Raw genomic sequence first — 27464 nt, forward strand, 5'->3', positions numbered from 1 at the left:
CATATATTATAGTTTTATTAACCACAAATAATTGCATAAAATTTCGATCCACTTACGAGTTATATATTTTTCATTTACGGCACATAGTATACTAATAATATTAGCTTTAAATTGACACAACTATTTACTGGTAAAATTTAGGACTGTTCTTATAAGTATCTCGGGATTTCAAATCCCTTTACACTACATAAATTGTTGCTTTTATTCGCAACTATTACAGTCGAGACACAATTTGGCATGTATCGATTATTTATTCTCTAGAGTTTTATCGTTTGGCACGGTTGAGCTGCCGATTCAGGTTTGCAAGATAAAGCTACTGCATTTCTACAAACTTGATTTGGCGTTAATAATCTACGTAAATATTCGATGAAAATTATGGCACTGGATTCGTCACACGGCCGGTGAACAATGGCACAATATTTTCTAGCTTGCCCTCGGTAGTTTTGTGCAATAGTACGATCGCATAAAGGAATGGACGGTCAACTGATATTTCATGTGGCATTATCATACACCGATTTTCTATGAACATTGCTGAAACAAAAATATCGTTATTCGTCTAATTAGTATATGGGTGAATCATTGTTTCTATAATTATTATTATTTTTTTTCTCTCAACGGAAATATTTTTGATAGTAAAAGATTTATCCCACTTACGATTAATGCATGCTTGTGAACAAGAAATATATTTTTTTCTGTACCATAATGGAAGCCGGGTGTTTATTTTCTTCAATTCATTCGTGATTCATGAATGATGATTAGTAGAGAAATCCCAATGGCGTGAATTTTCGTTCGATCTCGCAGTTTTTGGAATTGCGATATCTCGATGTAAAAATTGTTTAATAGCGAATTGCGTGTTTGCTGGGAATTGAGGTGATTTAACACACACGATAGTTAGTCATGGGGTTGAATTTTATTCGTATGTTCAACGATGTATATACCACAAAGCGTAGCATACATCACAGTGGCTGACTTATTTTGTTAAAAATGATGTACTTGAAAACAAATGTGTATAAATATGTCGTATAAAAATTTCTATTGAAAGTGTTTACGACACTTTTAGCACTTTTGTCGAGTGATTAGGGTCTGGTGAGCAGGCCAGTGACAATGATTGTTCCGCTTGAAGTATGCCTAATAGCGAACAGTGCCGAACGATCAACGTGAAAAGATTCTGGCTGATTTTCTGTAACTCGTGCCATCTTGAAGGTAGCAGTGATACCTGCAAGTATAAGAAAAAAAAATTAATAACAAAGACCCATTTTCGAAGCATTTTTTAACACCCGGACGGCATGTAATAATTTGCGATAGCCTAAATCAGCTTTAGGTTTGTCGTATGAGTGAAAACGTTGATGATTGAATCACGTAAGCTTGTTATTTCGAGGAGTTTATTATTTGAATAATTATAAGCTTCTCCGGAGGTAGTACATAAAATCGATTTGTATAAATTTAAGAGTAGAGGCACGATTATTTATTTATCAGTTCAGCGTCCATGATGTCGCAAAGGAAATGTGACGACGTGAGAAAAGAATATCAGAATCCCTCTCCACGTGATGATCGTTAAAAATGGACGATTTATCTTCAGGCGTTGAGTATTTTCGTCGAATAACGATCTGTAGCTCAATGTTTCCCCTAAAACAAATACAGTACACGTTTATCACAGTCTTAGGAGCTTATCGATCAATGCTCAATCGGCGCATTAATAGACTGAGTTTGGTATAAATTACTTTTTCCAAAAGGGAATAAGGAATGCTGACATTGTTGAGTAGACCGAAAATAAAGCCGATGGACGTATAAAAATTCGTAAAATAAGAACCATGAAATTGCAAAAAATTGTTCCTCCTGAAGCAAAACTATAACAAGAGGCCAATTGTCTTACAATTGGAAAAAATTTACCCGCGGTTTTAGACGAGGCAACGCATTTCAAGTAAGTGATAAATATTAACTTATCTAATTATCGCATTGTCGTACCTTAATTACAGCCCCTTGTGGACTCCTGCGAAAATTGGTACATTGTGGGTTACAGATTTGATTTCGTAATAGAAGGGACGATCGACCTTGAATTCTGGAGGTTCGGACGGTACGGATAAACTGTAGGCCACTGCAAAACCAGCTGCAAAGTAGCAGATAAAAAAATTACTGTAATTTATCAATATGGGAGAAGAAGACGATAAGACTCACAAGGATAAAAAGGGCAATCAATGAGGAGTTTTGATTTGGTGAATTCTTATTTCCACTCTTCTAAACTCAGCATCTCTGTAGAAACTATGAAACATGCGAGTATAAACTATTCAATATCACCAAAAAAAAAAAAAAAAAACCACGAGAAGCATAGCATTTTTGATAATCAAAAATCGACGCTTCATAAAGAAAAAAAACTCGCGGAAATTCGTACCGAGCGATTTTCGTGCAAAAAATTCCTGATCAATTTTAGAAAATATTTTTTCCACTCTGGGATTTTTATGCAAGTTACACGAAGCGGTAGTTTAAACATAAAAAAACAAACAAACAATGCTATAATTCATTTATTACGTCTATATATATTTCATGCTGAGATCGTTTATGCATAATGAAACTAAAGGTATAACACACGTACAGATGTACCTATTACGTAAAAAAAAACTAATAATAATAATAACTATATGCAGCTATGTTTCATGTCAACAGGCACATAAAACATTATGTTATAATAAAGTCGTCGCGTAATTATTGTTGGTCTGGTGAAGTATGTATAAAATTAGCAATAATGAGTAATGAATTTTTAAATACGTTAATTTCTAAGACTTCTAAAGTGATGAGTGATGTCGAGAAGTTTCCGCTTCGGATTAATTGGGCCGAGCGACCGAAGCCTCAAAGAGTACAATTCTTGTTCGCAGGTGAGTTACGAATACTATAAATGGCCTGTCCACTGAGAAGGCATTTGAGTCAAGTGCAACCAACGACATGGGTCGGATGAAAGGTGCTGTAAAGGACAAAAAATGATAGATCTGAACGTGTTCCAATTCACAGAATAATTTTAAAAACACACGAAAACACAAACGGACCGAAAAAAAATATTTCATCAATTAGCCGTGGAAATGATAAGCAAATGTGTTGTGTTATAATCAGATGAGAAAAAAAAAAAATCAAACAATCACTCCGGAAGAAAGTACTCGGGTTGTCGGTTCTTTTGTTTTCTTTCTCTGAGATAAGATATCGCCTCGTTTCAAAATGGGAATTGAGTGATACCTGCAAAATTTATAGCACGAACTCACTCAACAGGTGTATCATTTCATTGATAATACAATTAAAGGGGTAAATAAAACCCGCTACTCGTTGTACGCGTATTATTTTACGATATTTTATACCAATATGGTAAAAGGGTTTTTTAGTTATAAAAATGTGCGTCGGTAAAATTTGATAGAAAAGCTATTTATTAGATAATCATAAAAAGATTGATATACAAAAATTTATCTCACATCACCGGTTTGATAATAAATCAATTCATGCTTCGTTCTACGATGCATAAAATCGATGTAATAATAATAGCAGTATTAATAATAATAATAATAGGAAACTTATATTAAGCTCGGTAGTTGAACGATGCCACTGAACAAGTCGGTTTTGTATGGCCGATGATATATCGCATAATAATAAGGTCGGTCGACCGTAAATATATCCACCTGGTCAGGATGCCTAATTGCGCTTAATGCAAGAACTTTCATAACTGGAAAAAAATCAAATCATAACAAAATCATCCTGGTACGTTACAATGAAACTAATTATAATAAGAATAACAACAACAATAATAATAATATCAATAGTAGTAGTAAGAAATTGTTACACCTACAAGAAGGAGAAGCATAAGACCACACAGTCCATATTCCATGGCTTGCATAACAGTATGTGCGGTATACTGAGTGAATTCCTAACGATGCACGTTCCGTCGTCTGCTAAAATTCAATGCGCACGGGGTACAGTCCGATAGCGGCTGTTTGCCAGGGCGACCAACCGTCATAAATTTAGACAACAGCTCGCCGCAATGTGTGACACCTCAAAGTTTTTTACAACTGTGAATTGAGCACAACTGCCAGCGAAAACTGTCAAAATTTTTGAGGTTAGCGACAGTTGGTCGCCCTGGTAAAGAGCTCGTATACAATACTCTCGTATTGTAGCGCGTGCGCACTAACCTTTAATAAACAACGAAGCGTGCAGTCGTTAAGAATTCACTCCGTGCAACGAATATAACTAGACAAGCTTTGATGGAGCATCTTATCCGGAGTCATATAGATGTGTGTGTAATGTAATGTAATAGAAAGATTAGCGAAATATTTGCGCGAAGCATTGTAAGCATGGAAGCATCGTCAGATTATTGCGTATTAATTGTTCGTAAGAGGACACCGGTGAAAATTGTTAACCAGGCAATTTCAAAGGCATGATCCACGAAGAGATGTCGCGTCCTAAGCGATGACGGGCCGATGAATGACGCCAGTGAACAAGGTTGCGCCCAAATCGCTATGTTGTATTGCGTAATAAGCCGGGTGATCAACCACGAATCTGTCTGGTTTCCGGGGCGGGTAACTTATGCTCAGCACTTGAGGTACGACGACCGCTGAAGTAAGAGAAAGAGAGAAAATAAAACTTAACAATAACGAGAAGAAATAATATGCAGGGTCGTAGAAGAAACGCACTAGTGTGAATAGAATGAATTTTTATGGTATCACCTTTCTGGAACTTTAAAAGTATTGTTTTAATAATGCGGAGTTTACAAAACCTGGCTGCAGTGTGTTTTGCTTAATTATACGGTTTATACTGAATTTCAGACATTTCTAAAATAGCGAAATAACGGTTTTAACAAGTGAAAAAACCAACATCGTTGTGTTATAGAAAGTTAGGATCTTTATTCTTGGACCTTTTTTCTTGCTTTAAAAAGCATACATTTTGTCGTGAGAATTGACAATTTGCTGTTGTCATAATTTTAATCAAAGCATAATGGAGTATTATGGGCTGGGAAGCGATTCCGAAAAATCTCCTCAAGTCCGTGAGACGCATATATTTTTCATCTGATATATACTTGGTCACAATAATTCTAAGACGGTTAATTTTTCCGATGAGTCGGTTACGTTGGCAATGCTGAATCAGTCCGCAGCGCCACCACCGGCCACAAGAGACTCAATTTTTTTTTTAAACATAACGTTACCGTCACCTGTCTGTATTTTTGTGTTAGATTCGACAGTCATTGGTTATGTTACGTTTGACAAGATTGAACTTGTTTCTAGGCCAGCCGGCGATAGCGCTGCGATCTGATACTGCATTACCAATGTAACCGACTTAACGACTCATTTACACAATTATACATATCAGAATCATTGTTACCACGTGTACATACATCTGAATCGAGATTCGAACAAAGTGCAATAATTGGTATATGCGATTCGATATCACGGCTTAAGCAATGATGGGCTGATGAACAGCGACAGTGAATAAGGGAACGTCCAAGTTACGATAATAAATCGCAAAGTGCGCTGGCCGATCGACGATAAATCTTTGTGGTTCCGGGGGTGGCCAAACGGCACTTGCTGGCACGGCGATGCCCACTAGAATAAGAAACATGTATGTACACATTAACATTCACGACCGATGTATCAAAATTGTAACGTACACTTGGTCGCAGTAATTCTAAGACGGTTAAGTTTCCCGATAAATCGGTTAGGTTGGCAATGCTGAATCAACCCGCAGCGCCACCGGCGGCCACAAGAGGTTCAATCTTGGTAAACACAACGCAACTGTCACTTGTTTATATTTTTTTGTTAAATTCGACAGTCATGGATTATGTTACGTTTACAAAGATCGAGCCTGTTTCTAGACCGGCCGACGGTAGCGCTGCGGTCTGATACGGCATTACCAACGTAACCGACTTACCGATTCGCTTGGAAAATTATCCGTCTCAGAGTCACTGCTACCAAGTGTACATGCATCTGAATGCAGAATCGAACAGAGTGCAACAATTGGTATACGCGATTGGATATTACGGCTTAAGCAATGGCGGGCTGGTGAACAGCGACAGTGAATAAGGGAAAGTCCAAGCTATGGTGATAAATCGCAAAGTGCGCTGACCGATCGACGATAAATCTTTGTGGTTCCGGGGGTGGCCAAACGGCACTTGCTGGCCCGCTGTTGCCCACCATTAGAATAAGAAATATGTATGTACATATTAATATTGACGAGCGGTGTATGAAAATACTGTCCATCACCTTGGACGGTGCAAGCAGCTACTGAGAGTATAATAATCGCTGCACAGAGTAAATTCGAAAAAGAAAGTCTGTGTTCTGAAAAGCTCATCCGAAAAACGAGTCTTAATTCTTCAGCGCGCAGTGCGGGTGCCTAGATTCTATATACCTAGATATATACTGATTTTTTTTTTTCTTTCTCTTTTTCTTTTCATTTTTACGGCTTAGGGAAGGTTTCAAATAATTGATGTCCAATGATTATAAGTGATTTGCGATTTATTTGCGATTACGCTGTAGCGAATTAAGCGGCGATACAATAGGCGATAATGTGGATTAGTGCATGCGTAAAACGCTAAATAAAATGAGTTTGAAGTTTCTTCCGCAATATTTCATTGCGTTAACGTTACTGACTTCAATTTCGTTAGTTAGATGGCTAAGCAAAAGCGTAAATTAGTTTTCAGCAACGTTAAAGCATTCGAATTGATCGAAATAGAAATTGCTTTAAATGCGAGGTATTACGCAAAGTTGAAAAGAGTTTCGAGTTCTTTTTTACGCTGTAATGAAAAAGACGTCGTTAAAATTTTGTAACGAGAAAATGGATTAGGAATATGTAGAAGTTCTTTCATCGCAATATAAATCGTGTCACCGCAGAATAAATGCCAAAATTTTAGCTAAACAGTTCCGAAACCCGATTTAATTTGACGGCTTAAAATCTTTCCAAATAAGAATAATTTTGTTTAATTCAATAGAACAAATAATTGACGATCGAATTTTTTTAACCGATTCACGTTTTCAATAAAACCACGTTTCGTGATATTTCTTTAATAACGCTGACAAATAGTGGCAGGTCCAGCTCACGATGATGTATCGCACAATACACCGGTCGGTTGACCGCGAATGTTTGTGGCGGATGGATAATTCTTCCCGTAGAAGTTGCTACAAATTTGAGAAAAAAAAATTGAAATTAAGCATAGAATGAATCGCAGCTAATTGCGGGATACGAAGGGTATCGATATAAAAGAGCGAAAGCGTACGAACATAGAATAAATTAGAAGGGGATTAATCAAAGACGCCCTCCACTAAGAGCAAGCACATTACAGATATAACAAAAAATTTGTCAAGTAAATCTCGGAACATTCATGCATCTTGTCCTGTGAGAAATAGCGTTTCGATTAAATGCTGGGAAAAAATCATCGCTGTACGAAAGACTGGGTCGAGCTTTTGCAGAGTATTGTATATACTACACAATACAAAAGAGATGTCTGAAGGATTGCTTACAAGGTTTGACAAGGAAAACGATAATGGAAGAATCTAAAAGTGATTCCAAGTATTCGGTGTTATGGAAATGCATACAAATAAACGTTATTATTGAATGTATACACGAAAAAACGCAGTAAATTATATAGATAATTATTAGCATCTAGTTTCTGAAAATTTCACACTATCTGTAGGGCGATTTAGTTTTGGAGTGATCGTTGAAAATGAACGCTTTATGCAGAGATGGGAAAGTGAAGAACGCCTTTGAACAAGGGTAGGTCCAAGTCGCGATGATGTATCGCATAATAGATTGGCCGATCAACCATAAATCTTTCTGGTGGTGGGGGTTGGTAATTGGCGCTTACTGGCAGGAGTATAAATCCTGGAAGAAAAATAATGTATTATGTAAGATACATAACCCAGCGCTGCGTTCATTCATTACACGATGCAATGCATGGCTATAAAGGTTTTTTTTTTTTTTTCAAATATGTACATGTACAATAATAAACGGTGAGTAATAGAATTCTGGACTAATCCTAAATAGTTTGATGCTAGGGTAAAGCTTCTGAACGATTCGACTGACTTGATACGTTTCTGAAAATTGGTCAAGAGATTTTTGACATGAAATTTATACGCTCTTACTGAGAACAGCGGCATGGTAAAATCTTAAATTCCTATTCGATATCTGGGATAAAGATTGATCCAACGTACCTAGAAATTCGACCGAAAGCACGGACGGGATGAGACTTTAGACGAGCATAAATGCTCGGATTACAATTGCGTAGAAAAGCGTATATGTATAAGGCATAGAGAAAATGAATAGTGAGATAGGTTTATTAGTACAATGATTTACGAATGAATATATGCAAGAGATTTAAAAAAAAAATCTTGCATTACCCCGTACTCTGAGTATTTGCTAGAATATAGGTACGTATAATTTTGACATAAATTTATCGTAAACTAAACCGTGGAAATATTCATGCGGTTTGAGACACAGGTTGATACAGATTTCCGATAAATAAGACTGCGTTAAAATTCCGATGATATATCATGTAACAAGCTGGCTTGTCGACGAGGAATACTTGCTGAGGGTCAGGCAACGCCATGCCAGGAAGAACTTGGAGCTCTGGAAAAATCACCCATCATATCACACTGTTTTGTTTCATCGCACATAACGTTGAATTTTTTGAAATACCCCTGTAGCGAAAGTCGATTTTGCAATAATTTTCAATGAACATCGGGAAAAAATTTGGCAAAAATAATCGCAAATCCAAGCGCAGGTCAAGCCGACATTTGAAAATAGAAGCGCAATGTTCGTACACTCATGAATACAAATGTGTATATTCGACACTTTAGGAATAAAATCGGGGTGATAAATTGGACCTAAAACGAATTTGGTGGAAAATTTTGGCCCCCTTCGAATATATTTAACGACATTATGTTATTATCTTATTCTAAAAACTTTACGCATGTTTTAGCCGTGCATTTCAAACCAATATCCGAAACCCAAAAAACTGCTGATTAAAAATATTTTGTCGGATTGATAGTGATTTTTTAGTGTATGGAGCATTCCTCGTCTGTTAAAATTTACGGTAACAAATGACGACAAATTCGTGAAGCCCCCAAATTAAAAATATGAAATATGATATCGGATTAAAAAAATGTCGCAGAAACGACAGGTTTCGTTTTGAAAATAAAAAAGAATAAAAACAATTTGTTAGAAGAGATAAAACGTCAGCTGGTAAACAAAAAACGTTCGTCAGATTCATCTCACCGAGGCTTAATTCTTATGCGAATCATTTCTTGGGTCTCGTACTTGCCCTGCGATTATCGGCACTGTCTCTGCCTGACGAAGGAAAAGTATAAAGGGCCGGTTCACGTTCAAGACCGTTGTCTTTTTTGAGATATCGAAAGAACGCCGTCCGCTCAATCCTGTATTACATAAACGTGAGAATATATGTATGTGGTTCATTAGATAATAATCTTAAGAATTGCAACATTACCTAAAGTGTGGATTCCGTAAGTAAATCCCAAATTTCCCCCCCAAAAAAGAAACCGCTCAATAATATCGTAAAAAATGCATCCCTTATGAAATATTACCGATAAGCTTTGATTCAAAGAACCTTGAAATGTTCACGATTTTGCTAGTAGAAATGGTTAGATAATTTATGTATGTACATCTAATTACATTAATATAACAGAAAAACGAAAAGGATACTGCAAAATTGTTCAATGTTAATTATTCCATAAAATAAGACATCGTCAATTTATGTAAAATCACTGAAAAAATTAGACCCAATAGTCAATATGTTGAGAAGAAAAAATTTTTAACCTGTTGTTGACGAAATGAAGATGTTTCTCGCCAGAGTTGTTCTGTATCCAACGCGTTAAACCTTGTAATGAAAAGGTGGGTAAGAAATTGTGAATATGGCTGTAAAAAATCAGTCACTCAATTTTGAACTTTCGAAAAAAGTGGTAGTAACGTATTTTAATATAATACCGTAGCTAGTCAAACGTTGGTTTTACATTCCACAGGCCTTTAGTCAGAAAGTAAGAAAGTCGAAATTCGCTGACAACAAATTGAGTTTAGAGAGCTGTATGTTTATTTCTCACTGGTTGCTTGATGCAATTAATTTACAGGCTATATACGTACATCATGTAAACACGTGTTGATAACTTTGTAACACGTAACAGTTACGGATAACAAGTAATTCACGGTATTGCTGGGCTTGAAATGTGGCCAATAAATAACGGAGAATCCAATGCGCGATGGACGATCGATAACAGGAACGGTCGATCCACTTTCATTTCTTCTTCGGGTGATAGAGACTCGAGCATGATTGTCAATTCTGTCACAGAAATATTGAAATTCTCAGACACGACTGACATCACGGGTGTGACGGATGTCACGATGAACGAGATATGAAACTAGCAAGCGTCCCAACACGTATTTTTAATTCGCAAATATTTCCCACTTTTGCATTCCAGAGAAACCATTGCATTTGAATGCCAAGAGAAATCGGAAATCGATAATAACGAATTACTCTATCGGCAATGCGTTCAGAAATTCTTTTTATTCCTTACGACCTTAAACCATTCAGAGAGTATACATTATAACAATATTATTGAAATTTGACATCGTCTCGGATGGAAACGTTGGATAAATTATGTCGTCGTTGGAGTCGAGAGTTTTCCATGGAATATCGGAGAAGCCAATTCACGGTGCAGAATCAAGTGGAGGAACGGTCGATCCACTTTGATCTCTTCTGGCCACGACGCCAATGGAGGGGTGTCATCAATTTCTACCGCAAACATAATTAAATGCGAAACTATCAGTAAAACGAGAATCGGCTCATGCGCGAACCAATGTGGAGGTCTTATAATAAACCGTGGGCGATTCGATTTCCGAGGGATTATCGATAACTGGAATGAACAGTCCATCATGATTTGATTTGTTCCCTGGACTCTAAAAATTAGTTAGCGAAAACTCCCTGCGTAACTCATGCAAATACCAAACTATGACCAGAGCAGATTTATCACATGTTTTATGTCGTCGAAAGGATAAAAATGGAGAACCAGTGGGTGTTTTTTCTACTCGATTGATCGTATTGAAAATTTTGCAAAACAAACATAAGAAGATTTGCACGAATACTACTGAAATTTGATTTTTCACGTTCAAGCAGTTTCTTTATTGCAATATACACTATAAATTTCATTGGGTATGACAAAAGTAATCTTCTTATACGATACAAAAATGCAGGTATACAAAAAAAAGAAAAAAAAATCATTTATACTGTGGTGGGATTCAGGACCTGACCGGCGAACAATGTAGCCTCCAATTCGTGATGGAATATCAAACAGAAATACGGTCGGTCCACTTTTACTGTGGTTTGCCAATGAAGTGCACTCAACAGTACATACTCCATCTCTGCAAGAACATGAGAAAATTGAAAAAACAATATTTGAAATGATACACGTATAATGGAAGCGGATTTTCTCTATCACGGCTTGAAACGCATGTCGAAATCACAATATGATAATCAGGGTACCATATTGAATGGTAAGCTACATACGAATTTCATTTATGTGTCAAAATGACGGTGCTACTGTTACTCAAAGTTTCATGGTCACGCGAGTCAGTACAGATGCAATACTATAAAAATTAGTGAAATCGATGAAAAATATAGGGAAATTTGTCGTACTGCTGATGTGATAAAATGGTAGAAGGAAAATAGAATAGCTATGAGAGTTCTGGGCATAGATCCCTATTACCGACATTTACCGACATCACTCCAACACAACCGTTTTTCTAGAACTTGACTTACTATGTTCTGGAAAAAGATTTGTCGTGATGTCGGTAAGTGTCGGTAATAGGGATCTGTCCAGAACTCTTAATAGATATTCTGCTGAGGGAATCTCGAACATTAAGTCAACATGAATGTGGTCCGGGACATGGGCGACAAGGAACGATGCGATCATAAGACAGAAGATATCCCTGTTGAATAACGGAGATTCCAGTGCCGTATTCACAACCATGCAAAATCACGGTCAGTCTGTATTGAATTTCTGCGGTCATAGAGGTGCGCTAATCAACCTCCTTTACAGGATTGCGACAAAAAGGGTCGTTTGCAACGTCATGCAAGAAAAATTCTGACTAAATTTTGTAAAAAAGTACCAGGTCCCAGACATGGGCGCGAGGAAATCACGCGATCATAGGACTGTTAAATCGGTTACGCTAAACCTCAAACTACGATGTTTAAAGGCACAACATGATCATTACTGAATCAATACTGGCGATGTGATCCGAAGATGCAGAAGCATCATGACGTATCAGACTGCCCGTAACTTCACAAGTACTTCAGATATAACTGTATAGTTTGCTAATTATTTAGTAATTAGATGGACCACGATTCATGGATTAGTGTAGACAGAAGTCTCAGGGAAACGTTTTCGAACTACTTTCAGCAAATATTGTTTTTGATTTTCATAATTGCAAATTGATGAATTGAACTATTCTGTGAGAATTTCAGCAACGTCATTACCGCGTAGCCATGAAAACAAGTGTAGTAATGTGTGTATATTGAAAGAGTAAATTTTTACGTCTGAAAATGACATAAATCATACAAAAACACACGCTTCTAAATTCCGCGATCCCTAAATACGAACCGATTTCAATGAAACCTCTTGAAACGGCTAGCATTATCTATCTTTCATAACATATATTAAACGAGCTAATATAGTATCGACACCTTGATTTTTTTGGCACAGTGAAATTCATGCGCGTGGTAGGTCCAGATATCGATGTGCTATATTGTTTCCATTCAACAAATACACAAAATTATTGTCGTCTCAAGAATACAAATCACACTATAGTTGAACTGACAATTTGGCCGTTCAACAACGCAGATCCTACTACGCGGTGTACGATAGAGTAAAGAAATGATCGATACACTCTAATTACAGTCGATGAGGAAGGTATACATAATTGGCATAAGGATTCTCCCCGTAATTTTGATCTCTGCCACATAAACAATTACTCGACACCAAATACTTGCAATAAATTCCAAAACGATCAACATCACCAACACTGAACAAAAAACTAAACATGGACTCTGCATACGTCTACAGACATGTTATAACAGAAACAAACTCGCACTACCTTCACACTGTTGACTTAATATATCCACAGCCGTGTTATTGGATGGTATCAATAAGTCTTTTCAAGTATAGTTTTTCGTGTGACTTCACAGATGCTTTGGAAATTAACCAGAGCTGACGACAGTTGCACGAAAATTATACACACGTATTGTGTGTCGCATGTGCTATGATATTGAGAGCACGTCTTGGATGACGAAACAAAATTAGCGATATCTGAAAACTACGAATGACAATACCGTAGGGCTGAAAACTTTGCCAATGAAACATGAATGATCAAGTAAATGAGTGGTTGAACCACTTTGATTGCATATATCTGCGGACGTGAACGCTGCACGAATCCGAATCGTATTTCATAAACAGTCATTCATATGGGCATACAAGTATTTACACCAACATCTTGTTAGAAATGTCATACAAGACATAATAAATGGTCAGTTCTGATGAGATGGCTACTGTAAAATATGAACGTGTCAATTCAGTGTAATTTACAATTTTATTAAGCATGCATATTTAGACGCAGTCTTAAAACCGACAATGAGAATTGTCGAGCGCGATTTCAGTAGGAATAAAAAAAATTGTCGATATTAGATGGCTGTACAAAAAAGATACGGAGAGCGCTTCGTGGAAGATTTGTTTGTCGGTGTGAGGAATAGTGGAATAAAAAATATGTCAAGCGAACAGGGTCTGACGGATTTCAAAATTGAATACTGAATAACTGAAAATTTAGTTTACGCAACGCCCTAACATTGTGCAGATTTTTTACTTTGTTTCAAAAACGATGAAATGCCAAAAAAAATTACTGGTATGAATAACATTTAATGATTATAAGATCGAGGGTAAATAAATAATACGATAAACCCAATAGCGTGTCTTCTGTCTGAAGAATGAATCTGCATCAAACGATGTTATTATTCTCTATTAGTAACAATCGAGCCGTGAATTGTTACCGATAGCAAAATGAGTTTTCTTTCGGACAGCAGAGTAGAGATTATTATTTCGCTCATTAATAAGCAGATACTTGGATTGATGAAGCGCTGGAAAGTTATATAGTATAAATTCTAGGAAAATTATCAGCAAAGAATCGTTTTGTAACTATGATAAGCAGGTAAAGATCAGAAAATTGTATAACTTACTTTGCAAATTCTTCATTATCTTCTGTCACAATATACGTGATATAGATATTATTCACTCACATAGAAATGGAAGAAAATGATCAAGATGCTGCTCGCACGACGTTGTGTTAATTAAATTTTAATTTACACTTCCACATCAATAATTGACACGTCAAATTTGCAAGTAAAATACCTTCAGTAAGTAGCATGAGATACTTGCAGTATTTCATCGCAATAATTACAGAGTTTAGTTGAGCAAGCAGATAATAATAATCAGATGTTTTTGATGAAATGAAAAATGAATAGATAAGATTTTCTGTTGCCAATTCTTTCCAACAATAGATTACTATGCACAGAAACATGCGATCTAATCCTGAAATTGTGAAGGATGCAAGTTCAACCCGTTCGTACGACGAATTTCTCCCGAGTAATTTGCTAAAAATATACATCATTGGTTACATTTAGTGGAAAAAGGTTCGACCTCCAATATTTTTTTTTTTTTTTTTTTTAACAAGGTATTTCCTAAACGTGTGAAAATCGGTAAACTCGTTACGAACAAGTTGAACAGAGGAATAACATTTCCACCACATGTCTATTTCTGGTATACGTGGCAAGACAAAAATAGCTTCAAATAATTCCAATAGTTATAAAATGTGTATCCAGAGATGATGGATTTGTAATGAAAATCAAAGCTCCCCATGTTGTTGCATGCGATAAAACGAAGAAAGGAAACAACAAAAGTTTAAAAATTTCCGAACGGTAATCAGCTCGACCAAGATTCTCCACACTTTTAAAAAAGGTTCAATTGACTCACCAGTAACAGCGGCTGCCTCGCTACCTTCCTCGTTAACTTCGATGAACGCCTTCTGAATAACTTTGCTGATTTTGAGCGGTGCGTCAGCCATGCCAGAGAAGTCGGCGCCGTTTTGGAACATTTCAGACATACCCATCTGAAACGTAACTCAGTGTATAAAAGCACTCGTGTAACCGTGAATAAAGAATCGAAAAAGAAATGAGTAAGAAACGCCACAAAAAAAAAATCAATCAACCTTGTTATATGAAAAAAAATTGTTGGTAGATTAAAGACATACCTTTTCCAAAGATGGCTTAAGGTCCAACGTTGTTTCGATCTTGAATTTCGGAAGGTACAACATAACTTCATTTGAATACGAGCGTTTCAAGTGGTCGGTTAAATTTACAGTATGGAGATTATCCTGTATTCGCTTCAGTCCGTCGATTTGATTCGGTCGAATGATGATCATGCTGAGTTCTTTACCCTGAAGATGAGAGAGAAATGCTATAGTGTCACGCCTTAAGAATGTATAAAATTTTTCATCTTCCCTAGCTTTACGCATTAGCGCACAATTCAAACTTGTGCAGATCCGGTTCGATTACTGAAATAGATTAGAGAAAATCTAAACGATCCTCTCGACGGTTGTGAAAAATACTTCGTACTGCTATCATGTTGAAAAATTTCGGAATCAAGAATGAAAGAAAAACGAGACACTTTTGGTTACGAGATAACTGTCTCGTAAAAATGTTGCCATTATCATTGTCTTTGCTGTTTGCAGAACGTACCTCATATGGTATTTCGATGAATTTCGCATCGACTTCCGGAATATTTCCGAATCGGTAATTTCTCTTTATGTACATGGTAGGGACGTTAATGATAGTTTTTGCGTCAACGTGGAAAGGTCTATCTTCAGTCTGGGTTGAGTCAAACTTCGTGGCCCAGTTACCCTTGAAGTAAACGGCGTTTACGAGAACCAACGCGGTATCAGGAGTGAGGCTGTCTGTGTAGGAAGAATTGAGAAACAGTAGCGAACATCTAACACGAGTTGATTTTCCTAATCAAACATACCTGCAGTAACTACATCCTTGATACGATGGTTAGTCTGCTCGTCACACCAAGCGTTTATGCTAGCGGCGGCAGTTGCCGAACGACCAAAGTCAAGACTTTCGGTTTCCGCCAAGAATTTTACAGCAGTAATTTCCTTGTACGAAGCCTTTATAGGAACCATGTCTGAAGTGTAGATTTTATTGGCCATCTTTAGTTGAACTCCTTTCACAGCCTGAAACGATTAGTGTCCTTCATTAACCGAAAGAGTCCAACACAATACTTGAAAGAAAACAGATTAGTTCAAGCATCGGTGAGTTGCAGTTTCACTTAAATACACCGAGGGTCAAAACATTTTTCAGAACTCATCGATATACAACTAACGCTTACTAAATGCCGCTAACAATATTCTTTACGATTAGTGACCGCATCGTCATTCTACCACTTTATACTTCTTTCGTGGAATATTATACAGCAAGTTCTTCCTATAATCATCAACTTGCTCAAATATTGACATGAATCCCCAGCTCAGCTTACGTTCAACGTTTCAATCAGCGATTTGTAACCAGATTGACCTAATGCGTTGTTGGCTGGAATGCCGAGAGATGTTCGCATTTGAGTGGCAGTTGAACCACCAGCGCCATAGGCAGCCATGGCAAGAACAACCTGAGCACTCAACGGGGAAGAGATCAAGTTGCCCGGTTGTGATTCCACAACAGTCTGCAATTTGAAAATACACCTTGCTGAATGTATGAGACATGAAGAAGATTGAATTCGAGCGTAGAAAAGAATACATGGCGAAACATTGATTTTTATTATGTACTACGAAACCTTTACACTTTATACTAGAATTTTTTACTCTTACTTTCAAAAATCTGTTGGAGAATCCACCAGTACTCCGGGCAATGATCCGGAGTGGATCGTTACTTGGGTCAGCCATGGCGCAAACAGCGAATGCCGCAGCGGAAAACAACAGTACTGAAACATACGAATATTTGTGAAGAAAATATATTGTAAAGAAATGTTCACACGATTTCATCGACGGCATCAAGAGTTTCTGAAACTTTCTAAATTACACAAAACTAATTTGTCGGTGATCACGTGTTTCGGGTAGTGCAATGCATAACACATGGCTTGTGCAGTCAATCGGGTTCAGCTTAAAGATGAAGAAACTGTTTTGACGTTTCCCTTCAATCCCCTTCGACAAGGGCTGTCGAGTCAAAGTACTCAACTGTTTCTATATAAGCCATTAAAACTTGTTGTGTTAATATTGAATCACTCAGTTTCAAATATGCACATGAAATTTGAAATTCATTTTGGATAGTAAAAAAACGCAAAAGAATTGGACTATTTCATTCTTTTTCCCTTCAAACTTGTTCAGAAGTAAAATCTCGGATAACCGATCACAGTTACTTTCAAATTTCGTATGTAAACACGCGGGATTCAATATCATCTCATTGGTACGCAGCACGATGTAAACAATTCAAATCAAGTTCGTTACATCAAAGTTGTCAAAGGTTTTATCGAATGGTCCAACTTCCTTGATAGATGAAAAGACGACTGAAATAACAAAATATTTCGAAATATCTTCAAAGATTAACGTGAAATGAATTTTTCTCTACAAATTCAACTACACCGGTTGCCGACCGAACTTTTACTGACCTTTCAACAACACAACTGGGTGTAGATCTCAGAATTATGCCTGGCTACGACCACTACACACCGAATGACATCGGACAACTTAGAGACTTTTAGTCTATGCGATGGTGGCTCTACGCGATCGCGCATGCCTGGATCAGACAGCGCCTAGTGGCATAGAGCATCGAAAATTCATCCTCACAATGGACGTGAAGGAGAATAAACACGGAGCATCCACCCATCCATTGGACTTGGGAATCAATATATAGTGTGCAAATTCCACCGTGACATTGCCGCTCCTCAATAACGAGGAAAAAATATCGTTACAAGTTCGTGATAGAAATATGGAACATACCTATAGTGTTGACGTCCAAGGATTTACAAAGCTAACTTAATTAAGTCTGGATGAAAATTGGTCAAACAACATGCTTTATAGTCTAACCTTTGCGAGAATGACGTGTGAACGAGGAAACACCTTTGACAAACCGGCCGGTAAATATCAACCGCTCGAACATGTGGCGACTGAAGCAAAGCTGAACTGACTGACAGAGAATACACTTTCACATCGACTTATACGAGCTGTATATGCGGTGATTTCATGGGAGGTAAACCTAATGGCTGAAAATAACACTCTTGGTTGCATCTACAGCAGGTAGTTCAGAAATTAGTCGTCGTAGATAACGCGACTAGCAATCTATGTCGATAAACCGATGACGATTACTCACAGCCCGTACGACCAGAACAACAAGCTCATCATCGCTTGTGCATGAAAGTTGTACAGCATTATCAGTTTGCACGCGATATAATGATGATCGGGTTTCGCAGCCATTCGCCACTCTTCATAAATCAGAGCTGTGGCATGTTAATCGATGACGGCAACAGCGAGTTACTGTAGAGAGATCTTGTAATGCGCCAAGTGAAAAGGAAGGTGCATTTATCGAACGTGCAACCAGAGTCCGAAAGATTGTATGGAAATTGGTTGCTCTTCGTACATACTATACGATGAGCTTCTACAAGTTCGGACAATACGAGTTAACCTTGACTATAACCGTCACGAAATAAAATTGTCTTCCTTGAACATGTATGTATACGCATACATAGAGAGTCTAAACGGGTTTCTTATTAACCAGGTTTTTTTTTAATTCATCGCTCCTAGGAGGTTACAACGTGTCTTCTTCCAAGCATTATACGTCAGTCGTGCGTTATGTAAATCAGTAATGGAAACACCCATTATATACTCGTCTATTTCAGGTGACAGCCAATTTGTGAAGTTAATTGATAAACATCGTTAACGGCTGTATTAACCGGTAATCGTTATGTTATTACTCGGAGAGAGGAATGCACGAGTTAGTCGTGAAATTACTATTTCTACATTTCTAGATTTCCTGAGATACGTTTGTAACCGTCGTGCATCGATGGACGAAGACGCGAATCACCTAATACTTTACCACGAAACACAGCCATGTACGGAAATGTTACCGAGAGACGTTGTTCGTCATTTTTAGTATAATCGAAAGTAGTCACGATATTCGAATTCGATTAAAAATGAAGATGAGGAAAAAAATATCCCGTTGTTTATAAAACGACGAATGATCTCACTTTGCACACTTGAAATATGCTGATCACTACCTATCACAAAGAGGATATTAAGACGTTTTATGGCTTGTACATTGGGTCCGATCTTGCCTGGGAAGGAAGATTGCAATAGGATTACAAACAGGATTTTACTTCCAACCCGTTTTTATCCAACAACTTTTCCTCAACTAGTTCATCGAATACTGTGGTAGCCGAGAGGTGTGGTAGGATCGAAATCACCGATGATTGAGATTCACATATGTACCGACATCGAATTATCATAAGACTTACGGCGATCCAGCGCGATGGGATTCAAAGTGATATATTCAACGAAAAAGTCTCATAAGTCTTCGACCATGAATATTTTCACAGACCGGAGCGACATCGTTCAAGGCTTTCGACGGAAAGTCAACGGAGTTCTGCTTAATCCGCGCACGCAAGCAAAAGTCTCACCTCATCGTTAATAAAACCGAGAAGAAAAAATCTCCGATTTCGTGATGTTTATATTGCCTGCATTCTGGGAAGAATACCAATAAAGATTTCGTGTTAACGAGGTTATTACGTGACGTGCATTTACTCCTTGAATATCATGAAAACACTCATCTATCCATCGCGACGTGTTCATCAGTAGAAAAATGAAATTATTAGGTGAACTCACTGTCAACCGGGCAATAGACAGTGTGGAAAGTATGACTGCTTTCAGACAGTATTTCATACATATCTGAAAGCAGTGAAGTCATCGCGACATTACTGACGAAAGAAAGTTTGAGGGTTGAAGTGTATTCGCGAAAAGAAGCAGCTGTTTAGCGAAGATATTGATTCTTTGATAATGCTGCGTGAAAAATAAGGCCACACAACCATTGGCTGTTCGGTGAATTAGTTGTTTATACGCAGGCAAGTAAACGTGGTTCGATACGATGTGTCTACATGCAAAGCAACAGGCGACAGTTGATAATAGTTCAAAGATTGCACAATACACGAGTCAACAAGGTCGTTATGGTAGTTAAAACATCCCAGTAAAACAATACAAGTTACGTCAGAGGTTGCCGGATCGATTTGGGATGCATGGTGATAAGGGATTGGCATCGTACAAACTTGCTACAAGTTGAACGGTGAAGAAATGGTGGTTACATATATGTCCTAATTAGACATCTGTCAAACTCATAGAGTCCATTTTTTCCGCGAACCAAACAGTGGAAATTTTCACTCCAGTACCATCAGTGATCGACTGTTGTTTGGAAATGGATTCATTCACCAAGTCAGATGATAAACTGGTAATAATAATTGTAAGCAAGAATGGTCACGATGTTATCTCAAACCATAGACGTGACGAGCGCGATAAGTCGACGATTTTCAGAGAATATTCTTTTTCTTGTATCGTGTATAGATTAGAGTTACAGCCTGGGGCAATTGAACGATGGGATTCCGTGAATTCATCTTCTACTGAGAAATCAGATATTACACGCAACTTTGAGAGATCTCACCGATAGTAAGATCAATTACATAAAACAAGATACTCCATTATTTTACACCTGAAATAATCGTACACAAATTTAAAACGTACAGCTGGTGGTATTAATAATAATTAGACTTTTTTGCCGTAGTAATATGAAGGTGAACAAATCACATATTTTGATCAAGAATAGAATCAATATTTGTGGTACACGTATTTAAGAAACAAAAGGGTAAAATTTTCCCTACAAGACCTGTGACAACTAATGCAATTAAAATGGTTAAAATTATCACAGATTTGCCTCCGATGGTTTATCGACAAGTTTTAAACTCAAAGCTCTTAACCAGTGCAAACCATTGATTGGGATATGTTTTCGAGTCAAGTCTTATCAACTCGGTTAACGAAAATACAAATCAATTTGAAATCATTTCCATCATCAACTTCGCATGGTTGACACCGTTGCAGCAGACGTTATGAGCGCACGTATACACAAGTGTACGGACAGATCATTAACCATTATCCATAACCAATGAATCGGGACGAATGTGACAAAACTTTACACCCAGTCACGTGTTCCTACAGCAAAGTAATGACACGTAGCGAGATATAACGTGATGTTACTTACGGGTCCGCATCTTGAATTGAGTTGAGGTTCAGTTCAGCTCGGCAACAAGATGTAAACTGAAGCTCACCAGAAAGTGAATGCGCCTCATTATACATCCTCTCCTACCGCCGGTACGAGTATCAAAGTCCCGGCCGTTCCGACCGCGTCCCTCAACGTCTGTCTTGCCACCCGTCTCATTTTTGTAACCATGAAAAGTTCTGCCTTCCTCTCCTCCTTTTCAAATAAACAAATTGTACATGTTCGACGCACTTGGAAAATCCCCTCGATGAAGGTGACCAAATGCTCCTTCCATTATTCGTTTTGTTTGCGCTCGAATGTGCGAGCATGGAAGTGTAACTGGCTGTACCGGTCAAATGACATCAGGCTTGACAAGCCGCGTGAAAGGGAAATTCGATCGTTTTTATTCCATAGGCCAGTTTACAGTTCACGTAGCTAGTTAGCCAAAACTCGATATACATTTTTTGAATTGCATTACAAGTTAGTCGTACATCGAGAATTTGAATCAAATGTTTATAATGATCCTAAGCCGCAAACTTCTCTTTAAAAATTCAATAGTAGAAAATACTAGAATTATGAACAAAAGCTTGGATCTCGAAACTTCGTTTCATATCGCCTTAAATATTGTTAAGAATCTAGTAGATTCGTTCGAGTTCGCTCTACGATGACTCGTTTTATTCACAAAACCAATAGACCATTTTCTCCAAGGACACTGAAATACGTAATAATATGTGTTCAATCAGCAGGCGATTAGATGTTACAATTTTGCAACTGCAAACATGAGCCACTTTAAATGCAACTCGGTCAATGGTCTGTCAGTGATATTTCGAGTGAAAAAAATGCGGTGTTGACATTTTTACGACAACGGCCGACCCCAAGTTTTTGAATAACAATCGTACATCGTTACAGTTGGTATAATTATAACCGCAAGGCTGAAAATTAAAATGCAAATGATCATGGAAGCTGTGGTAACATGCTCCAAGTCAACGGACGAGAAGTGTTGGACAATAATCAGCAACTACAAGACACCGGATGGCATGTTGTGGATGGTGAAAGAGTGATAACCACGACTCCAGCCCCCTCGGACTCCTCGAAAAATCGTGAACCGAAACTTTGGGGGTGATAAGAACAAGCCGATAAGGCATTTACGACGCGTACATAATGGGCTTGTGAATGTATTCCAAATTGCCGATTCGACAGAAATGTAACGACATGTTTGGGGCTAAGAAATGTTCGTAAACCTTTTTTGAGCTGGTCTTGGTCTCAAAAAAAAAAAAAAAAAATTTAGCGAGTTGAATTGTTTAGGAGCAACGACTAATTGATTCCTAGACACATCCGCGAAAATTCTCAGCTATGAATTTCGAATGTATCTTTGTTGTATCTTAATATAACCTGACGTCAAAAGGTCCATTGATATCTTTGCGTATGATAACAATCGTAAAAATAACTCTAAGTTGTGTGTGAATTAAATAATCGCAGGTAAAGCTCCCGGAACATACATTTTGAGTTTCGCAAATTATCGTCCATTCGTAGGCCTAAATAGTTGAATCGAAAATGAAATTTCATGACAAATTAAACAATCTTGAAAATACATTTTTTTAAACAGTTGAAACTTTTTGGATGATAACAAGCATGAATTTTTTATTTTATTTCTAATTTCAATTCAATGAAATCACTTCTATAAGTAATGTATATTTAAACCTTCTCAGAGTTCTAGTTTTTCAGAACGCTTGAAAAGTTCTCGAAAATTTCATTTTTTTATTTTAATTACTTTATGATTGGTGTCATAATGGAATGGTTTTTGTCTGTTTGAAAAATTGAATAACATAAAAAATTTCCATCGAGCATAAACAATATTCAACATATGAAAAAATTCATTTGAAATAAAAGGAACTTTGTAATAAATTACTTTACTCATTAATCTATCGTTTGAAGCATCTTGATTATTTTCATCGATTAAAATCAAGTTTAGCGATTTATGGCTCTACAAAATTATGAATCAGTTATAAAACGTTAAGTTCACCTCCTACAAGATTTTTAAGTGTTTTTTATAGAGAAATAAGAGATTTAGAATTTTCTTAATATTTCCAAAACATTAAATATCAATACTTGTCAAATAAAAATGTTGAAATATTTTAAAAAAATGGAAAACAAAACGCCTCATCATGAAACCATCCTTGGAATGATCGCAACAAAAAATAACATTTCTAGGAATTTTTATAGATTATTGAAAGGGATGGAACTTTAAAAAAGGTCGAAATAGTTGAAAATTCAAAGTGATGCCATGAATTTTTTTTTCTTTTTGTAAACATATATATTAAATACATGTACAACAATGTCTAAAGACCCGTCAACATCATTGCAGCATCATTTCCAATTATTCCACTTTTCTTATTTATCGTAACTACATCGTTTCCTGTGAGTACATTAATATCAATACTTTTCATTATTCCAGATACGAGTATATATTTTATATAGTAACGAAACGGCATTACCATCGATTCATCGAATGCTCGTCAAATATGACCTTTAAATAAATATGTTTACCGTACATAGAGTGTCTCTTTATTTGCTGGAGCGAATTATCGTATTATTTTACATAGTACATAGTTTAATCACTTCAGATTTCTAGAAAAGCGTAATGTGAATGATTTAAAACGAATGTGGATAACCTGAAATATTCAATTGGAGATAAATAACTTCTCGCTGATGTAATAAGATAATTTTATTTTAAGATAAGCTTGTTGTTGTCTCTTCGAGTCGTCATTATCAAAGTTCCTGGCCCCCAGTGATGGGTGGGTATACATTATTTAGTCGGGCGAAATGTGATTAAACTTTGAAACCGAGTCTAATCATTATAGATAACATCAGGTCCGTTGGATGTTTGCCGGTCACAAGTTCAAACTCTCTTACGTGTTTATCGAACCTATCAAAGATCCAAGAGCCTGGAGAACCTGATTTTTATACTGCAATGTGAAAACATTTAGCAACTTGCAACTCGTCTTTCTCCGATATAACCAAAACTTTTATCTCACATAAACATCCTTAATCTCAAAATTGCTTTATTTCATCAGTGCGCCACAGAAGACACGGCAAATTCATTTTCCAAATTTTTCTCTCAAGTTTTCATACTCCTGCACAAAAAAAAACTTGGGAATTTTCACCATGCTAAGCTCTAATATACGCAATTTCCATCAGGAAAGTATCACCGCCAAGGAATGACAAACAGTTGCAACACGTTGCATCAACTCGGGACTCGATATAGAACTATTATTGATTAGTAAAAACCGATCAACAAATTGGCTTCTCCAAGGTGCGACGCACTCGACAAGGTCCACAATCACATATCCTCAAGTGGGAATTATTTTTCTCGTGCTTAGCACCCTCGGCTGTTTCTTTTTCCTTGGTCAACGGACCTTCGAGGATGCGTCTGATCCGACAGGGACTGCAATCACAGCCCGAATTTTCTTTGAAGTACTCAAATCTTTCCTGCAGAAGGTGATTCGAAATTATGTGTAATGTAAGAATTTATGAGATGCCCGGTCCGAACAAAATATGAAAGACGTTCGAGCAGTAGACAAGGACAACACTTGAATGAACGAAACAAATGAAAGAAATAAGTTCATTAAAAAGAAATTACCAACTGCTAAGGTCACGACAAAGTGACTACAAATAAACGGATTCTTGTAGTTATTACAGGACCAAATGTTTGCCAATAAACACTGAAAACACCGCGACGAAAGCTTTTCAGATGAACCGATGATTAGGGTAAGCCGTTCGAACGATTAACACACGTTGACATACAGCTGTGTTCAGTGTGAACTAATCAATTCGTCTCCAAAGGCATTCGACGAGTCGTACGAAAGGTTCTTTTCCGTAATTAAAGAAAAGCTTGCTTATTGTTTGGTTTCTTGTCAGAAAGTACCGCGGTTATTTTGACTGGTGTTCATCGGCAATCGTTCAATGATAACGAAATTACAAAAAATGTTTGAAAACGATGGTTGTTGCGAACCGTATATTCACCGCAGAAGGTGAATTCACCCTGTGATTTCTCAGGAGGATTTGTCTCTTCTTTCGAACTGCAAGGATTGCGAAAACGCGGACGAGGACAGGAGTCAAGGCTTGGCGAGAGTTGCGGCTGGCAACATTTCCTTTCGCACGAATGCATTACGGATGGTGTTGAGCTGCACGATTCTTCCTTGGATTTCGGGCTGCTGATATCACGCCACTCGAAATGCGGAATGGGGATCTGTGAATCCAACGGTAACAAAATGAAGACAAAATAACCGTGCCCGTTTGGAAAGTCCGATGGTGCGTTTAGGAATAATCCGGAATTTGGAACCTTCAGTGGTGTGCAGAGGAACCAGTCGAGGGGACGTTTGATTAGATCGAACAGCGAAGTTGTATTTCTTCTGCATCGACAAGGAGGGAGTGGTTCTTTGCACGGTATTTTAGGACGTGAGAAAATTTCGTACCCTCTCATTTCCGGGGGTACAATGAAACATTCGGCAGAAGTTTGCGATTCGGAGTTGCATCTACGCGTAGCGACTGCAATAGGATGTGATTATGCGCTTTTCAATAATTCGATCGGGTAAAAATCCACTCCAAGAAAGTTTGCCGAGGTGTAAGATAATTTCCCTGACCTCAACTAAAACTCGGGTACTAATATTTTTGTTCATTGTCACCTCAAGGAAAAATCTGTGCTGAAAAAATAATGGTAGATTGTTCGGCTGTAGTACTTGACTCACTTATTCCGAGATACCAATTTTTCCAGTCCAGCTCAGTGACTTGTCATCTTTTACACGTCTAATCTCTGACCTCTCAAGCTTTCTCGAGGTTGTTCGGATCTTTGACACCTTTCTGGCAGCTCGGTTCTTTCGGACCGCAACATTTCCCATCTGGGCATTGTTTCTTCTTGCACAAATCGCAGCCGCAAATCGGATCCCTCTTTGGTCCGCGGTGACACTCATCTTCGCATTGCGGAGGAGGCGGACAGCAGCATGGCGCGCAGGGATCCTGATGATATTGAATGATGTGGTGGGTCTGGGTCAAACTTCGGAATGAAGCTGAAGCTAGCAGCCAATGTATTTCACAAAATTTTTATATCCGAACTTCACTTCCTTCTGCGAATGAGTATTACAACGCTTGGCTGCTAATTCTGGCTGCTAGCTTCAAGCTCGTAACTTAAGAATAATCAAAGTTCAAACCGACCATTACACAGAATGGTCAGAATTCTGTATGGTCAAAACAAGAAATGGTCGATATTCCCAATGCTCAGAACTACTAAAGGTCAAATACCCAAATGGTTATTCTGAATGTTACCAAGTATCATCATCAAGTATGCCATGAAGCGTTGAAAGCTATGTCTGAACGTTGGTACCGTTCGAAATTTTAACCATCCAAACTTTTGACCGTACGGTGTAATGGTCTGTCTGAACTTTGACATGATTTAGGAGAACTAAGGATCACATGCTACTTTAAGGATTTACTGAAAGCCAGTAGCATCCCATTGGCAGACAGAGTTTGGCCATTTGTTGTTGGGATCCTCCTTTAGGAGTTCAGCCAGCTGACAACGTGAAGCTCGATTGGTACAATTCTTTCTGATAATGAAATCCAACGAATTCTACCTGCATACGGATAAAGCAGCACTCTGGCGGCTTCGGTTTGCCGATATCCGGGCAAAACTCTTCGGGCTGCAAAGGCCTCTTGGGCTCCGGACATCCAGGATGACACTGCGCCGCCGAACTTTTGTTGGATTCATGCTTGGCGTTGCCATCCATTAACTTGGTAGTACAGCTCTTTCGGTCGTAGGGACAGGTACGTTTTTCACCACCGATGTTAAGCAAGTTGTCTGGCAGTTTTGGGATCGTGAATTTATTTATTTTTTTTTTTTTGAATTTATACTTTTAAGATTGCTTTCAGAGGTTTTACTGAACGACGCTGGGAATATTTTGCGGATTCAAATGCGGTGTCAAGGAGTCGAATTTCTTACCGCTTCCTCCCTCCATTATCCTGGACCACAGACTTTTCGTTGTATCAACCATCCTTGCTTCGAAGTTGCCGAATCTCTTTTAGTTTCGGTGAAGTAAAATGGAAATTATTTTCTAAA

At 37.7% G+C, this 27464-nt stretch overlaps 2 protein-coding genes across 19 annotated transcripts; both read right to left on the reverse strand.

Annotated features, from left to right (window-relative positions):
- Nucleotides 1–41: 41 nt before the first annotated feature.
- LOC124183926 (antichymotrypsin-2-like) lies at nucleotides 42–21515 on the reverse strand. Of its 18 annotated transcripts, none has more exons than XM_046573117.1 (9): nucleotides 18148–18277; nucleotides 16933–17045; nucleotides 16605–16787; nucleotides 16092–16302; nucleotides 15809–16023; nucleotides 15322–15507; nucleotides 15045–15180; nucleotides 1966–2107; nucleotides 1366–1626 (listed from the first exon to the last, which is right to left on the reverse strand). In XM_046573117.1, exons 1-8 carry the CDS (start codon nucleotides 18218–18220, stop codon nucleotides 1971–1973), a joined length of 1254 nt encoding a protein of 417 aa, XP_046429073.1. In that variant the 5' UTR covers nucleotides 18221–18277; the 3' UTR covers nucleotides 1366–1626; nucleotides 1966–1970. The 18 variants fall into 18 exon arrangements, with proteins under 18 accessions (XP_046429077.1, XP_046429061.1, XP_046429078.1 ...); XM_046573114.1 differs by lacking the exons at nucleotides 1366–1626; nucleotides 1966–2107 and adding exons at nucleotides 8474–8586; nucleotides 9281–9392 and having other exon boundaries at nucleotides 18148–18279; XM_046573121.1 differs by lacking the exons at nucleotides 1366–1626; nucleotides 1966–2107; nucleotides 18148–18277 and adding exons at nucleotides 42–531; nucleotides 21359–21515.
- A 4647-nt stretch (nucleotides 21516–26162) lies between these two features.
- LOC124183935 (sperm mitochondrial-associated cysteine-rich protein-like) lies at nucleotides 26163–27420 on the reverse strand. The gene is made up of 3 exons (XM_046573141.1): nucleotides 27348–27420; nucleotides 26983–27206; nucleotides 26163–26371 (listed from the first exon to the last, which is right to left on the reverse strand). Exons 1-3 carry the CDS (start codon nucleotides 27397–27399, stop codon nucleotides 26177–26179), a joined length of 471 nt encoding a protein of 156 aa, XP_046429097.1. The 5' UTR covers nucleotides 27400–27420; the 3' UTR covers nucleotides 26163–26176.
- Nucleotides 27421–27464: the final 44 nt, after the last annotated feature.

This window comes from Neodiprion fabricii, chromosome 5, assembly GCF_021155785.1.
Source record: "Neodiprion fabricii isolate iyNeoFabr1 chromosome 5, iyNeoFabr1.1, whole genome shotgun sequence".
NCBI classification, from domain to species: Eukaryota; Metazoa; Arthropoda; class Insecta; order Hymenoptera; family Diprionidae; genus Neodiprion; species Neodiprion fabricii.